Source organism: Taudactylus pleione, unplaced genomic scaffold (genome assembly GCF_031769625.1).
Source record: "Taudactylus pleione unplaced genomic scaffold, aTauple2 ptg000086l, whole genome shotgun sequence".
Lineage (NCBI taxonomy): Eukaryota > Metazoa > Chordata > Amphibia > Anura > Myobatrachidae > Taudactylus > Taudactylus pleione.
The window spans coordinates 2192605-2209205 of record NW_028284488.1 but is presented as its reverse complement, the minus strand read 5'-3'; the positions used below and the strand labels follow the sequence as shown (position 1 = coordinate 2209205).

Below are 16601 nucleotides of genomic sequence, written 5' to 3'. Positions count from 1 at the left end.
CAATCTTGTATATGAACAAGCAGCACTTTACGGCTCTTCATTCATATAGAAAGATGTGTCTGCTGCAGGTTTTTTGCTGCAAGTTTTCTCTCTTCTGAAATTAAGAATTTGGAAACCCACCCCTGGAAATTCTGTGTTGCCCCTGGATAAGCCCTAGTAATCTCACCCTGCATGAGCAGCGACTGCACTCATCCTCAGGGTCTGGGAAGTTCTCTCCATTGACACAGTCATGACCATTATAGTTGCATCCATCACATACAGGGCACATGCAAGGATCCTCTCCTGGGTGAGGGCAATTCACCTTATCACAGGGCCGAGGACCACATGTAATATGTCCTCTCTGAGAAGTATAGTCACAATGACAATCAGGGAAAAATATAATTCATTAGAAATTAAGGACAATGGGCCTGACTCAGAGACAGATGCGATTTCGTAGCTGCAAAAACATGCTAATGGTTGCAAGCTTATAGAAGCATTAGGGCGCCTACTGCTGCCTTCTCATATGCGTACGATGTCTCTTACGTGTGTAAATATCAGTAACATCGATGCACATCGAGCAGCCATCTTGCCTAGGTGTCAGGTCTCACCTGTCGCAGCCTTGGGAGCTCTCCTGACATGCAGAGCTGCGTAGAAGATTGCATGGGCTACTTTATGCACGCCTATTAAATGGCTTTTAAACGGACAGACACGTCTGCATTTTTCAGCCCACCCCCCATCACAAACCCCAAACGTTGACATCCTGTCACTCAGTTTGTGGTGGATTCCTCTGTGCGCTTGTAGTTGTAATGCGATCGCTTATACGTATGCGCAATGGCAAACAATCGTTCGATCTGCGTCCGTAATTGCCATTGCGTCCAGCTCTGAATCAGGCCCCAAGACTTCAATATGTTATATATAATACAGCTGGTGTTTGCTGACTATAGCAACAAGGTGTGATAAGCCATATGTGCTCTTTCACTTACCATACAGCGGCATTGCTCACATTCACCCTGCGGAGATGTGAAAGTCTCACCATCCACAAAATTATGGCCCTGAAAATGACATCCTGATAACAGCAAGACATTAGGCTTATCTTTTTATAGTTAGGAAACAAATAAACTATGCAATGTGTAACAACATAATATGTCAAATCGATAACATAAAAGTAAGATACATAATTTGGAGACTGAAGACTAAAGTACCAATGGGAAGAGCTAGAATTGAAGAATGAAGGTGAAATCAAACTATACAGATTAATATCCCATCTGACTAACAGAATAGTCAAAAGCTGTAATAACATTAAGGGGGTGATTCAATTGTGTCGTGCAGAGCAATTCAAATGTGGCTCCATTTGGATGCCTAAAGCTGAAGGGGGACACATTCCTTCTCGCAGCCTGCTGAGGTGCAAGAAGAAATGTGTCTAAAGTCACGTTTTTAGGGCGCCCCGACGGTGGTTTGGGCGCCCAAATGGTTGTTTGGGCACCCTAACCTCTTTTCTCTGCGCGGCTAAAACCAGTGCTTGTGGGCACGGTAAATGCTAATGGGCGCCCAAACGTAGAAACAATTGAATTGCTCCATCGGGCACCTATTTGCATAGACGCCCAACAGGGGGCACGCACCACAATCGAATCACCCCCTAAATGTACAGTGCATATGCTGCTTATATAGAGGAAACAAATGTATCCAAAAAAGCAAACACTATATTTAGAAAACAGATTATAATTATAACAAATTATAATGCAAAGTATGTTGTTTATAAAGAATGACTGAACTGTATTTAGTCCATTATAGAGAAGAGGAAAGACTAAATACAGTTTATTCATCCCACATTGAAGCCTTACCCTGGCACAGGGGACAGTCACAAGATCCAATCACAGGGTGCGGGCAGGTAGTTGGAGGACACATCTTGCGGGTACATTGCACAGATCCAACCTGAAGAAATGGGAAGAAACTACACAATGAGAAGTTATCACTTTTATTTAATTCAACAATATGTCTCAATTATTTTATCAATAAGATGTTATTATGTGATAATGTAATAGAAATGTTCAAGCTGGTGTAGGAGAATGTAAATATCTTGTTTCTTATTTGCTCATTGGATAAAACAGACAATGACATGGTTTCAGAAAGGAGTGACCAGTGTAAGCTAGTTTGGCAGCTGCTTCCTATGATGTGATGAGAACATTCTTGCTCAGCATGGCTTACATACACTTATGTCTACGACAAAGAACACTCACTCTGCAGGTACACTCAGAACAAGCTGGGCTAGAAGGGTCAGGGATAGCATGGCCATTAATCAGTTCCACTCCATTATATGTACATCCTGTTATTGGGAACATGAAAGGATATGGTATAAAAGAAAAAAGACACAAAAGTGACTAACAAGACACAGATATGTGAGATAATAAGGAAATAAAATAGGGACAGCAAAAGAAAATAAAACATAAGTATTTATGATGTTCACATCTTATGTTTCAGGGATAATCCCTACAAAGACACTGTATGAGAACATTACAGATGTTCTGGGAATCTCTTTTTCATGCATGTAAAGGATAACTATACCGTAAAGAAATATATATTTTATTTCAAATATAACAGGTTATATGTATAAATATAATTATGTTAACTGTATATAAAAGAATCAATTTCTGTTAGTTAGTTAGTTAGTTAGTTATGTCAAAATACATTTAAAAATCAGGTCCAAACGATATTGGCGATAGGTATTTAACACTCCTTATAAATGGTGCAGCAAGAATGGGCAATTGAAGATTAACCTGGATCTGACAAATGAAGGAAATGATGTACCATGGTAAATCACCTGGTTTATTCTACAAACAATATGCAGCGATACTGTTTTATACAGTAATGATTCCCATTTACATTCATTGAAATCTGATTATGAAGAATAGCTAGAATAGCAACAGAAAAGCTATTATTATCGTTATTAGTATTAATATTGTTTACTTATATATCACCACCATATTATGCAGCCCTGTACAGAGAGGATATTTGTATTTTACTTTATAAATCTATTTCCATTAGAATTTTTACACAATTATAACTGATACTACTAGTAACTCCTCTACATAATGTATTTATTGTTCAGTGGGAAATTTTGATTTGCAGTAATATAATATAGACTTCCATAGTCTGTGATATTCTAGGTCTAGATAAATAATAGGATAGAAGACAGAACAAAGAGCTACTGTAAGTGTATAAATAGTGATAGATAAATACCAGTATGAGAACCCTTTCCTTATTACGCACCATCACAGACAGGGCAGCATTTCCCCGGTGGGGTACTAGGATGGGTACAGCCGGGTTTATAACAAGGTTTTTTGTTACAGGTGACAAAGCCATCAGCACAGACACAACGACTACACGAATCCTGTGGAGATGAAAACTCCTGGCCATTCAGATACACCTCGCCCAGAAACTGACAATCTGCAGGATAAGAACACACATACAATTCTGGCAAAGTCCTGTAATACAATTGTATGCCACATATACAGTACACCATACATGTCCCTTTATTTTCTAATGCGTCACCAGTCTTGTAGAAGATATGTTGAATAATGTTACAAAGACATTAGGAAAACACATTGATCTGCAAGTCACTTTGATTGCCTACTCTCAATTTACAATAGCATATTTATAATGATACATTTATAAAAACTCAAAATGAAGGTGCATATTATGTATTATGTTATTACACAATGACAATGAATCAATGAACAAACAGGAGGTGATGGGAGACTGTCAGATTAAGCTGACACGGATCAACCAATAGTAGGTTAAAAAAAGAAAATAGTATGGGAGTAGCTGACAAGGGAGAGTTAATGGAATGTTTGTTTAACATTATACATTGTATTGTACATAATGCAGTATTCTTCACCTTGACACTCTTTGCAGCACTGCCCAGGAGCTGGATAGGGGCAGTTGATGACAGGGCATATTTTGGGCTGGCAATTCACACTTCCCTCCCAGCAAACACACACTTTGCAGGGATCTGATGGTTCTGGGAACTGCTCACCATTAGCGAGCTCTTTTCCTGACAAAAGACAACCTGGAAACAAAACCACAGAGGCAAATATGAATCTACTGTATAAAGATGCTATTCAGAAATAATGATGGTATCCCCAGTATATTATATATAAACAAATATATAATGCTGGGTGCAGCAGGTGCAATGTTACCATCGCAGGATCGGCAGCAGTCTCCCTGAAGAGGATGTGTGCAGGGTGTAGGGGCACAGGGCTTGCGTTGGCAGGTCACAGTACCATTATTACAGATACAGTCACGACATTTGTCTGCTGGATCATAGAAACGTTGCATGTGTCTGTAACTGATTCCAGAGTAGGGGCAGTCAGCTGGTGGCACTGCGGAAACCGGACGGGTTATCAGCAACATTGAAGACAGCATGCCATTAAAACACCTATTGAGAAGCATCTAAGACATATATAACAAAACTGCAGTTTCCACCAAGAACAAAAGGTTAATGATAACAATAACAAATTTTATCAAATAGATTATTTAAATCAAGTTCATTAATTTGGGGAAAAAATGGGGGATAAACAGAAACTATCCTTTATATTATTTTCAAGGACTGTCTTACCTGGGCACTGCGGGCAGCACTCTCCCGGAACTGGATATGGCTCAGCACAGAGAAGAGGAGGACATCGTTTTGTCAGACACTGCACATTACCATTCTGCAGAAAGACAATGTATATTTCTCACTATCCCAACCAGTATATTACACAAAATATAAAAGATGAAACTGGATGGAGATGGATATACATGATATAAATTATTAGGCATCCCGAAGGTAAGTAGCGGGGTTAAGGGGAGGGTTAGGGTTCAGCACTAGGGGGAGGATTAGGCACTAGGGGCGAAGTTAGTTTAGGGTGCGGGGAGGGGGAGGTTTGGTTTAGGCACTAGGGGGGAGGTTAGGTTTTGGCCCCGGGAGGGAGGGTTAAGGTTAGTGGTGGGTGAAGGGTTAGGACACCTACCAAAAGGTGTCAGTATCCTAACCCTTTCGGAATGACGGCGTCAAGATTTTGACCGTCGGGATCCCAAGTGCCATCATCCCGTACCCAACCCAAAATAAGAACTAATGTGTTACTTATTCAAAAATGTGAAATAAAAATCTAATATATCTACATAATACAGATTGTTAAATAATAAACAGACATATTACATTTAGCTAACACCAAGCCTTAAATGGTTGTGCTGGTTGTGTTTTAAAAACAGGACCAATGTTGTTTTTTTTAAACCCTCTTTACAGATACAGGAGGACCCCTCCATGCTGGGTGTACAGCTCCTCCTCTTTTGCATTCCAGAGCCCCGGAACTTGTTTGTACCCAGCCCATCCTCTGAATTCTTCTGTCAGTTCTGACCAATTATGTTTTCTCTTCTGCTATAAGCAGTATGCTCCTTTGAGTTCTACAATGATTGCACATGAGTGCTCTATGGGAATAACACACACAGCTCATAAACCTCTAATATGTAATCTAACTGGATCATGTGGCCACTTTTCACTCACTCGGTTGAGGTGCTCATTACAAAAAAGTAAGCCAGACAGATGGCTGACAAATGCACATAAATGAATCATTGATCTCTATGAAGGGGATGTAGTCAGCATCCCAGCGTGCAGGATGCCGACGGTCAAAATCCTGGCTCCAGTATCCTGACCGCTGGCATCCCAAAAGTAAGTAACGGGGGTTAGGTTTAGGGTTTATAGGGAGGGTTACGCACTAAGGGGGAGGGTTAGGTTTAGGGTGCAGGGAGGGGGAGGTTAGGTTCAGGCACTAGGGAGGGAGGTTAGGGTTAGGCACCAATGAGGAAGGGTTAAGGGTAAGGGTGGTTAGCGTTAGGGCCCTTAACTTGTAGTGTCGGGATGCTGCTGTCAGTATTTTGACTGGCGGCATCCTGACCGCCGGGAATCCCATACCCAACCCCTATGAAGAATACCATGGCTTGTGCACACTAAAAGGAGGCTTGTACGTTAGTACTCACAATACAGTGACACTGTCTGCACTTGTCTGTAGGGTGAGGGAACTCTGCACCGTTGGGATATTCTTTACCAGCATAGTTACAACCTATGAAAGAGTAACAAAAAGTTACAACCACAAACATAAAGGATTAATAGTGGTATCTTTAGTATAAATATCTAGATGTATTTCCCTCCTGTCCTACATTTCTGTCTAAAGCTGGGTACAAACTGTGCAGATCACTCTACAGATCAGATAAACAGTCCGATCCTCTGAGCGATTGTCTGATTATTGTGCACCCCATGCACTCTGAACTATTTTTAAGCTCAGTCTGTACTTTCTTCAAGGGGATCACAAGGTCAGGCAACTCAATTTGTAAGCAGCTCATAAAATGCAACATCCCAATCCAACCATTGCAGAAGTGTTTGAAGACGTTTATCGGCTAATGTACCTGCATACACACCTATGTAATTATGGGGCGATCAGCCAATATAGGGTGATTGGCCCTACGATTGCATAGGTGTGTACCCAGCTTAACACAAACCTGATGGCTTGCGTACATCTGATGGTTTGCGTACATTTGATGGTTTGCGTACATCTTCGATGGCGGGAGGACTACGCATGTGCAGGATGTGAACTGCACATGTGCAGGCATCCATCTGCGAGGTTGCTTGCAATCAGTGGCGGGATGGGCCGGGGGGCAGGGTGCCATCTATTTCCATCCAAGGCCCCGCCCACTAAAACACCTGCGGCACCCCCCTCTCCCAACCTCCTGTCCACACGCAGTTAAGACATCATGGACCGGTGCAGTGGAGTAGATGGAAGGCTTCACTAGCCCAGCCCTCACTGTGCGGCATAGAGTCTTGGCGTCTCCGTGTAACGTAACTTACAACCAAGTACAAGCAGGAGCTCACCATCAGCTCCGTCGAGGCTGCTCGACTATCTGGATGACTGATTCTGCCTGACTCCAGTGTCAGTCCTGCAGTGCTGCTGATTGGGGTGTCGATTCCTGGTGGCTGCTGCTACAACTTGGTATGCAATTACTTATAGAAATTATATTTTTGAAGCAGATACATATATTTTTGGACTGTGCATTTATGTATATATATATATATATATATATAAAATTATAAATATATATATATATATGTATATACACACACACTATATATATATATATATATAAAATCATATATTTGTGGACTGTGGTGTTTATATGTGTGTATATATATATATATATATATATATATGTGTGTGTGTATTGAAATAATAATATATATCTTTATCTGCCTATATAGTTTAACCACCTGGTCACCTCAGTATCTGAAACCCCAAATCCCTCCCTTGCTCTGCTCCACCTTTTGTCTGGATGGTCCCACTCCCTCTCTGCTGTCCTCCTCCTCCTCCACCCTCGCCTCCTTCCCCGTCATGGCCATGTCCCGACCCCCACCCCAACACGGTTCCGTCCCAACACCCACCTTCCCCCCATCGCTCCGCTTAGACTGTCCTGTCTCCCTCGCAATGGGAGCCATTGGGGGTTGCACACTGATGTGTATGTATGTATAAATATATGTATATTTTTATAGATATTCATATACTGTATGTGTTTGTGTGCATATTTAAATGATGCGCTGCAGCCAATAAAATCTGGCTGTGTCTGTCAGTCCCCATTAAAAATCACAGAAGAGCTTCAGCCCTGCTTTGACATCCCCCAGTTGCCTCTGCCCTTATCAGTTATTGTAAGGCACAATCACCGGCGGCTCCCTTAGCAGAGCAGATGATGCTGTGATGGCAGGGTGACAACCGATAGGCCACACTGACACAGAGCCTATTGGACCAATAGTTGTCTACCGCCAGAGCCTTAACTAGACTTTTTGGTGCCCTGTGCCAGAGAGAGCATTGCCACCCCCCCCCATTTTTTAAATAGGAACAGGAGATAGTGCACCTGAAAAAGGGCCATGGCCTCATGGGGAAGAGCCAGGGGTATTCCTGGGGCAGCCAGGAGATGCTGGGGATAAAGGAGAGGAAGCTACAAGTGATGATAATTAATAGGAAAATTGACAGGCACAAACAGCGCCCCCTGCCCTGTGCCATGGTACGCACTACTCTAGTTACGGCCCTGTCTACAGCTGTCATATTCAGTGGGGATGCCAGACTCCTGTATTCCCCGTCTTTTGCCCCGGACTCTGTGAAGCAGCCAAGACAAGGCTGTTTTGTCCCTTTTCAATCTGCTTCTCACTCCCTCCCCAGTGGTGAGCTTTCTTGGACACTCTGCTTGTTTCACTTTGCCTGTGCAAAGAATTAACATCAGCTGGCTCACCACAGTATAACGGTACTTCAAAGACCAGGAGGACAGCTCGATCCTATCTCGGACTGAGGAATGTGTTACGCTCAGGGGCACATACTTGGGCAAGCTTTAAACTTTTATCCTCCACCACCTCCTCTCCACACAGCGCTGACAGTGGCTGAAATTTATGCTGCATCCTGGTATTCTAGTTGATGCCCTACAGAACTGCTTTATGTGTGTGTATGTGGGAGGCCTAAGCTGGACAAAATCTCCTGTTAAATGGCTTGTGCTTTTCAATGTGGCATAGTATGTATCGGGGTCAATAAAATGTGGCATAATGTGTATTGAAGGCACTACAATAATGTGTATTGGGGCACGGCAATGTGGTATAATGTGTATCAGTGGGCACTATAATGTGGAATGTGTATCAGAGAGGCACTACAATTTGCCATTGTGTATTGGGGGCACTACGATGTGGCATATTGCGTTTTGGGGCACTACAATATGGGGGTTTTTTTAGAAAACCTGGGGCCACTCACTTGGGTTTGCCCCCCAGCCTGAAAGTTGCCAGCCAGCCCCTGCTTGCAGTGTCTCCAAGCCACAGCCTGATTAACAGGCTGTAGTCTTTTGGGTTCATGGAGTGGGTGGAGCCGGTCTGCGTTCCCAGAAACGGGGGCATGTCACCCCCGTTTTCTGGGAGTGCCAAGTCCAGGGTCTGCATTGGAATAGGCAGACTTCCTGGCCTCGGCTACAGAGGTAAGACGACCATTCTGAGTAGCCTTTGGCTTTCTTAGATGGCTGATGCTGCATTCATCGCGACCTGATCCAATGCTGTGTCTTCAGACGCAGCACTCTGATGCTGCAATGCTGTCAGGAGTCGTCTTTTGTCCTCAGACTCCTCCTCCTGCATTAGCATAATTTGTCACATTGCTGCTGCGGCGATGAATACTGTGTCCATCTCTGAATCAGTCCCAGTATTGTTATACCATCTACCATTTTTCTGGCTGTGGCTTTATTACTCACTTTCATTCCTCCTATCTTCTCATACCCATTACATTCTCCTGCTAGACTCTATTCATCTACAAACTCGTATTCTTACTGCAGCCATATTCTGGTGAGGGACAGAAAAACATGAATGCTCAGGCAGCTGAATACAAGAGACAAGAGTGAGCCATTACTAGTCTCTGTTGCTGTCTGTTCCTGTACCTCCTTATCAGTACAATATTGACATTGGATTTTACATATCCTCCTGATTCACAAGGAACATTGCTGAGGATGAATAAGCTGCACTTGTTTTATATAGAAAATGAAACAATTATGTTTTCATATTCATCCCTGTGTCGCTTCTCACCAGAAACTTTACTTCTATTCACGTCGTCAATTTTAAACAATGTATAAAATTAATTGAGCCATCATCTGGCAATCCATTGGGTTTTGACAACTTGTGTAATAATTGAGTTATGGGAGAAAATATGAATCTACTTTGAGAAATGCACCTTCACTTTTAGATGGCTCATAACAATATATTCTTGTTTGGCTCCGATGAATGAAGAAAGACACACAGAGAGGGCTTCCACAGGGTGCTTGCTGTCTCTGTAATTTTGATATCCATAACATGTAGTGGGCCTCACTATGGCTACACAAGTGGGAACTCTCCCAGTCTCCATCTCCATAGCCCTATTGAGACTCGTCCATTCGTCTGTGAGGGTGCACAGTCTGGCAGCAAATCAGATTGCATCTGCTGACTCTGACTCACTGCCCTAATGTCATCGTACTGCAGATGTTTAGGCTTGTGAGTGAGACATAATCAAAGTCTTATTTTATCACACCAAGTTCATCTGCTTCTACCTTGCCTTCAACACTGGCGACAGGTAAGTAAAGGGAAGGCACTTGTGTTTAGGAAATCATTTCTTATATTTTTAAAACAAGAAACCAAGTTCTGAGAAAGAATGAGTAGGAATTTCAATGGGTATTATCAGCCTTGATCTGGTGTAGAAGCAACTGAGTTGCTTGACATACAGTATAATTATGTAGAATCAAATTAGGGGGACAATTTATAGCCACGCCATGACACTTTCACCATATACTCTTTACCCAGTATAAAAATTATTTCGGGTTCTCACGTGGACAGATATAATCTACAGCAGATGCGTTAATCTTGCTCACCATTGCAGTTGTTGTTACAGCAGGTTCCTGGCAGTGGGTATGAACACTGTGGTCCTGGGCACCCTCTGTCTTTACAGGTCACTTGTCCATTCTGGCATCCACATTCCTGGCACTGATTAACTGGGTTGGAAAATTGTTCTCCATCTAGGAAGCTACTGTCATAGTATCTGCATTCTGAGTAGCATTACCCAACATAAATAAATAGATGGTTACTGAGAGATATGCTCATGAAAAAAAAACACCTACAATTAAAAAAAAAAAAAATATCATAAAACTATCTACTCATCAGTCACTACTCGTTAGCATAATTAGCCTCTCACCTGGGCATGTGGCACAGCAATGGCCTGGCTTCTTTTCTGGTCTGGAGCAGGCTACAGGAGGACACACAATAGGGGTACAATGGACTGTACCATCCTGTATATACATTAATAGGTCAGTAATTTCCAAACCATATAGACAGAATTTTGACTGTGTTACTCCCTAAAGATCTACTTGTGTGTCCAATTACAACTGAAACAACTTACAAGAGATATAAACCTATGAGAGGGGGAGAGTAAGAGGTGGAGAAAGAGGGAAAGGAAAACAAGTCTCACAAACAGGACATTATAAGCAATGTCAGACATGAGCGTAACTATCATAGGTGCCAGGGGTGCAGCTGCTATGGGGCCCAGAGCTGAGGGGGGCCCATCTTCCTTGTAAAAGTTACATGTGTTATATACATTTCTCACCATTGGGTGTTACATAGGGGCCCTTACAAACTTTTGCTAAGTGGTCTATTAATACCTAGTTACGCCCCTGATGTCAGACATCTTAACCATTCCCACAAGACTTCCAAATTCATCAAACTTCACTTAAATAGATTACACACAAAAATGTAATTTGTATTTTGTTACCTCACCATCCTCTTGGTGTTCTAGTGTAAGGGTTGCCCACCCACAGTTCCCATATCTTAGAAAATATATTTGCAGGTAGCCATCTCATACACAGTATGCTGACGTTCAGAGCTGGAAGGTTTATAATCCAGGGTAACAGTGTCTTTCTTAGTAATATATTTTTAGCAAATTTCCAGTTAAATAATTTTTATTTTTTTTTTTTTAATTTTAATTTTCAATTTAGCATTAGAGAGGAATAAAGATGACAAGAAATAAGTGCAATTTTGTTCTTTTTTAATATACAGCATTAGGAAGACTGTCAGGGCACACACAGACACTGCAGACACACATTAGGATACAGGCTTTTAGGAAGGATCAGGTGTCCCTCCATGAGTAGAAGTACCTCTTCCCAAAACAGATTTATCACTGCGTAGGACTAGAACATGTTCAAATATATGAACCATGCATCACAGAATACTGCGGCCATGTCCTGGTCACTGTCTAAGAGCCCTACAGCAAACTGCCTTTCCAACATATAATACAGTCAATGAGAGAACTTAAATCTGAATTCGTTTATCTGGTTGATTCAATTCTCCATGATGTTAGAGTGATGCCCATGATGTGCTGTCAGAATGACATGTGATTACTGCAGCATAACATTGTTCCAGCATCATCCATTTTACCTTACGCACAGCTCCCGTACTTCACTTGATGTTGTGTAATGTAGCATTATATAGACTTGAATCAGCCCATTTATATAACTTAACTAAACCCATAGTGGACAATTCAATTCGTAATGTTATATCACGCAATATCACGTGAAGTACGGGCGATGTTTGCAACTTTGCATCTTTATTCTTGTCTTGGTAAAAATTAGGGATGACCCGAATTTTTTACAACATATTTGCCGGTTTATGACCATAATCCATGTCTTAACTGAAATGACAGAACTTTTAGGGGTATACCATATTTATCATCAATCTCACCAAATCTAGAAAATTAACTGAGAGTTATTATGTCAAATAAACTATTAATCCCTTTGAACGCCCAAGATTCTAGCAATCGTATATTAAACCAGAGCGGAGTATATGGTAAGTAACCAACTAACAAAGGTGCATCCTGTTGTTTTGAAGGCAATACACCAGCCCCAGAGAAGCACCCCAATGGAGACGGTCATATCAGAACAGTACATTGATCAATGCCTGATAGAAAACCGGACTTGCAGCCTCCACCTGAATGGCAGGGGGTGGAGGCATCCACCACCAAGCAAAAAGATTAGACTATTTTATCTGCCCATACTTATAGATTGCATAATTTTATTTTTAATTACTTTAATCCATTGAATTGTAAGAAATATATAAGGATACAGCAGTATTTGTAGCAATCATGACTTGAAATGACATTTAGTGCCCAATAATTTTATATACTGTATATTAAGTAATAAGCAGGAACTGTAAAGGTTACTGCTTGCATTCTGCTAAGATCATGGGCGTGACTTACACAGGTGCAAGGGGTAAAGCTGCTATGAGACCCAGAGCTGAGGGGGCCCATCTTCCTTGTCAAAGTTACATGTGTTACATAAATTTTTCCCCATTTGGTGGTACATAGGGGCCCATAAAAACTTTTGCTACGGAGCCTTGGCTAGGAACGTGCCATATGTTATCATTGGCTGAAGGTCACAGAAGAGAATCATTTTTGGACTCTTTGTTGCAGACTCTGTAAGTTACTTTTGCACTCACCTGGCAATGGCAGTTCTGGCATGGGTTATCGGAGTCTGTGAAGTCCAGCCCATTCCTGTACACTTGCTGGTTGTAGGTGCATGTGTCACACACTGGACAGCACTCAGCTAATGGTTGAGAAAGTGCATTTATTACTCTAGATACATGCATCATTTTGCATATTGCATTGTAAACATGTGTGGACTGGGAACACTCTTTTAAGTACTACATTTTTGAATCGCTTTGGAGCTTCTAAGTACATCAGTGGTGCAATACAGAAGAAAACAAATAACACAAGCGTCCTGTGTGCTCCCATGGTGCAGAATTACTGTACCTGTAAGGTTTAGATGGAGCAGATTTTAGTGCTCACAGAGACACATTGTCAAATGATGTGTGCATGATAAATGGAAGATTATCACTGGAATTATTTAAATTCCATGTGTTGTACAGTAGTAGATTGTGGTGTAATACTGTATCTCACCTTCATTGTGGGTCGGGTGAAGACAGGACAGCGGGGGGCACTGACTCACCCCACATACTGTGTCACCATTCAGACAAGCACAGCTGCTGCACGGGTCACCATCGGGCTCCCACTCTACTCCCTCCAAGAATTCAACCCCGTCCTGCACACACACTAGAGATAAAGAGTCATTTGTGGATGAATGCTAAAAGCAGAGAAACTAAGTAAAACAGACATAAGAAAAAGCATAACATGTATGCAAGTCAACATGACAGAAAAGATAACTGGATTTAACAGTCTGACATATTATATCAAGTGAGTGTAGAAAACACAAAGCACAAAATCACCTTTGCAGACTGGGCAGCATTTATCTGGGTCTCTCACTGGGTTTGGGCAGGATATTGGTGGGCAGGTCTGCTCTGCACAGCGCACATTTCCTTTCTGCGTTATAAAGAGAGTGTCAGTTACAGAGCCTAGCCCTAGATTGTTATCTCTGCCAATATCGGTCACTATAAAGATGAACAATGTGTAACCCTCTCACTGCTGACATGCTTTACCACCATATTCATAAACAATATACACTGAGTTCTAAACACATTTTAGGAGATGTTTTTATTGAATACTTAAGAGGAGCAATATGACTACTAAAATGTGGATCACTATCAGTTATCCATTCTTCTTTCCCACATTCTTTTCTAGGGCTTAATCATCAAACGGGCAGAGATTTAAAGCAGCCTTTGATGCATAATCCCTCAATGGATATAAAGCATCTCACGTACTGACCATTGGGTCTGCAAATTGAACACATATAGCCTTTGGCATCTCCTTCATGTACAAACTCTATTTTATTTTATATCATAGCATCTTATTGCTCGGGTCCTAGTACTAGGAAGCTAAGCCAAGGTACATGATTGCATGTGCTGTTTGATCTTGGCACTAGGAAGCAGTGAATTGTAATGTTTATATTTATATGAAACCATCAAAGATGGAGCACATTCCTTCTCTCCCATGACCCAGCTCTCCCATGATTTGCTACATCTGCTGCAATATGTGATATTATATCACATGGTGTAAATAATACTGTTCCTTTTACAGGCACAGTGAGCTATGCAGTATATAATAAAATGATCATAATGCACAGGCCTACTTTCCAGTTCCTCCAAGACCTCTCAGTATGTGAGTGTATGCAGCCAGAAAGAAATGCAGTCTGTTAGTTTACATTTTGTCTTAGGTTGTTCCTGACCCTTAGGGTTCAGGGAGAATGACAGGCCACCATGCTGTATAGCGTAGCCTTTGCAGTCCGTCAGTTGTATGGGAGTCACAACTGCAGGCAGAGAATATGTTACTGGGGGACAAAATTCATGAGACAAGGGTAGTGGAAATAGAAAGTATAGCTAGTCTCACTGTGCAGCTGCATTGAAGACAGGGCCCATGTCCTGGGGGCTGGAATGTCTGTCCATCAAAGTATATTGTGCGCTCAAAGTCACAAACTGTGGAAAGAAAAACATTGTAAACAAGTGGTTTATTAAAGCACATTCTTAGTGTATTATACTCATTCATTTTATATCACTGTAGCCATCACAGCCAAGTTATATTATTTTCCTTTTCTTGCATCTCCCTCTTCTCTATCTTATCATTGTATTCTTCTTCTGTGGCCACCATCTTAGTTACCTTCACAACTTGGGCAACATTGTCCCTTGGCTTTGCCTGGGTGACTGCACTTGGTAGGAGGACACCGCCTGTCCAGGTGATCACATGACACCTCTCCGGCCTAAGCAGAAAACAGTAAAGGAGATAAACCAAGATTTGTTCATTTAGGGGTCTATTTACTAAGCAGTGTTAGGAGACAGAGTGAAGAGTGATAAGAAAGTGATAAGGTGCCAGCCAATCAGCTCCCAACTGTCATCTCACAGGCTGTGTTTGAAAAATGACAGTTGGGAGCCGATTGGCTGGCACCTTATCACTTTCTTATAACTTTTCACTCTGTCTCCTAACACTGCTTAGTAAATAGACCCCTTAATCCCTAATAATAAATCAATTTACAAAAATCAGGTACTGTGTGCTGTAATAATGTAAATAATTCTTATACAGATATAACATAACTAGAGGTCAGTCTACACTCACCATACACGTGCAGCTGAGACAAGGGTCATGGGCAGCTGTAAAAACGTCACCTTCACCATATGACCGAGAATCAAACTCACATCCTTCACACCTAAGAACAAGAAACTATTGTGTGGGTTTGTGTACTTACAGAAAGGAATACCAGAGATAAGCACCAGTGCATATGGATTATTTCTATAAGGAGTATGGAAGAATGCTGTGATTTGGGAGTACCCCAAACCAAATATACAATCCAAAAGACTCTAGGGGAGATGTATCTAACCTTCCAGAGAGATAAAGAGTAGAAGTTACACATAGCATCCAATCAGTTTCTAGATGTCATTTATCTAGCACAGTATCTAAAATTACAGTTAGAAGCTGGTTGGTTGCTATGGACAACTTCTTAAAGGATCGGTACATCTTCCATTCTAAGAGCTAAATTTGCTATGCAGTGCTTTTTAAAGCCGCCACAAATGTGGCTTTGAGAAGCGGTGTTTAGTAAATTTAGCCATAGGATTGGAAACGATGAAACAAACTGCTTTATCCTCATGAAGACCTTGTACCTATTCAAAGCTTATTCATTCAATGCCTGTAAATGTATTGTGCAATGAAGCTCAGAGACTCTCTTATGCCAGGATTTATATATATTGTAGTTATGCTGTCAATAAGAAAGAATGTACATGTTACCTTGGACAGCACTCCCCTGGCTTCCGAACAGGGTTTCTACACTGTGTTGGGCTACAGGGTACAGGATTGCATTCGACATTTCCATTCTATGAAACAAAAATATGACAAGCATAAAAGAACATAAGTTTTCAAACGTGTTGTAAAGTGACTGCACATCCCCAATCTGCTTCTTAGAGCTTACTTTTCCTCTCACTAAGCCTCCCTGCCTCCCAGTAATAAAACAACAAAGGCTGTATTACTGGTGGCACTGAGAGATACTACACTGAGATACAAAGTCAATGGAGGGGCCCCTTGTTCCAACATTAGCCTGCTGAAAATATCTGACTGTGGGCCTGATTC

At 41.6% G+C, this 16601-nt stretch overlaps 1 protein-coding gene across 1 annotated transcript in view; it reads right to left on the bottom strand.

Moving 5' to 3' along the window:
- KCP (kielin cysteine rich BMP regulator) overlaps window positions 1-16601 on the bottom strand; it is a 127100-nt gene that overhangs the window by 41007 nt on the left and 69492 nt on the right. Inside the window, exons 18-35 of the mRNA XM_088468658.1 lie at window positions 16263-16348; window positions 15597-15687; window positions 15144-15243; window positions 14877-14962; window positions 13820-13913; window positions 13494-13646; window positions 13034-13140; window positions 10743-10836; window positions 10423-10596; window positions 5995-6077; window positions 4595-4688; window positions 4176-4358; window positions 3875-4045; window positions 3247-3423; window positions 2217-2302; window positions 1821-1911; window positions 963-1045; window positions 167-340 (exon numbers count right to left, since the gene is read on the bottom strand). Coding sequence (XP_088324784.1) covers window positions 167-340; window positions 963-1045; window positions 1821-1911; window positions 2217-2302; window positions 3247-3423; window positions 3875-4045; window positions 4176-4358; window positions 4595-4688; window positions 5995-6077; window positions 10423-10596; window positions 10743-10836; window positions 13034-13140; window positions 13494-13646; window positions 13820-13913; window positions 14877-14962; window positions 15144-15243; window positions 15597-15687; window positions 16263-16348 — 2127 coding nt within the window. The remainder of the gene's footprint in view (window positions 1-166; window positions 341-962; window positions 1046-1820; window positions 1912-2216; window positions 2303-3246; window positions 3424-3874; window positions 4046-4175; window positions 4359-4594; window positions 4689-5994; window positions 6078-10422; window positions 10597-10742; window positions 10837-13033; window positions 13141-13493; window positions 13647-13819; window positions 13914-14876; window positions 14963-15143; window positions 15244-15596; window positions 15688-16262; window positions 16349-16601) is intronic.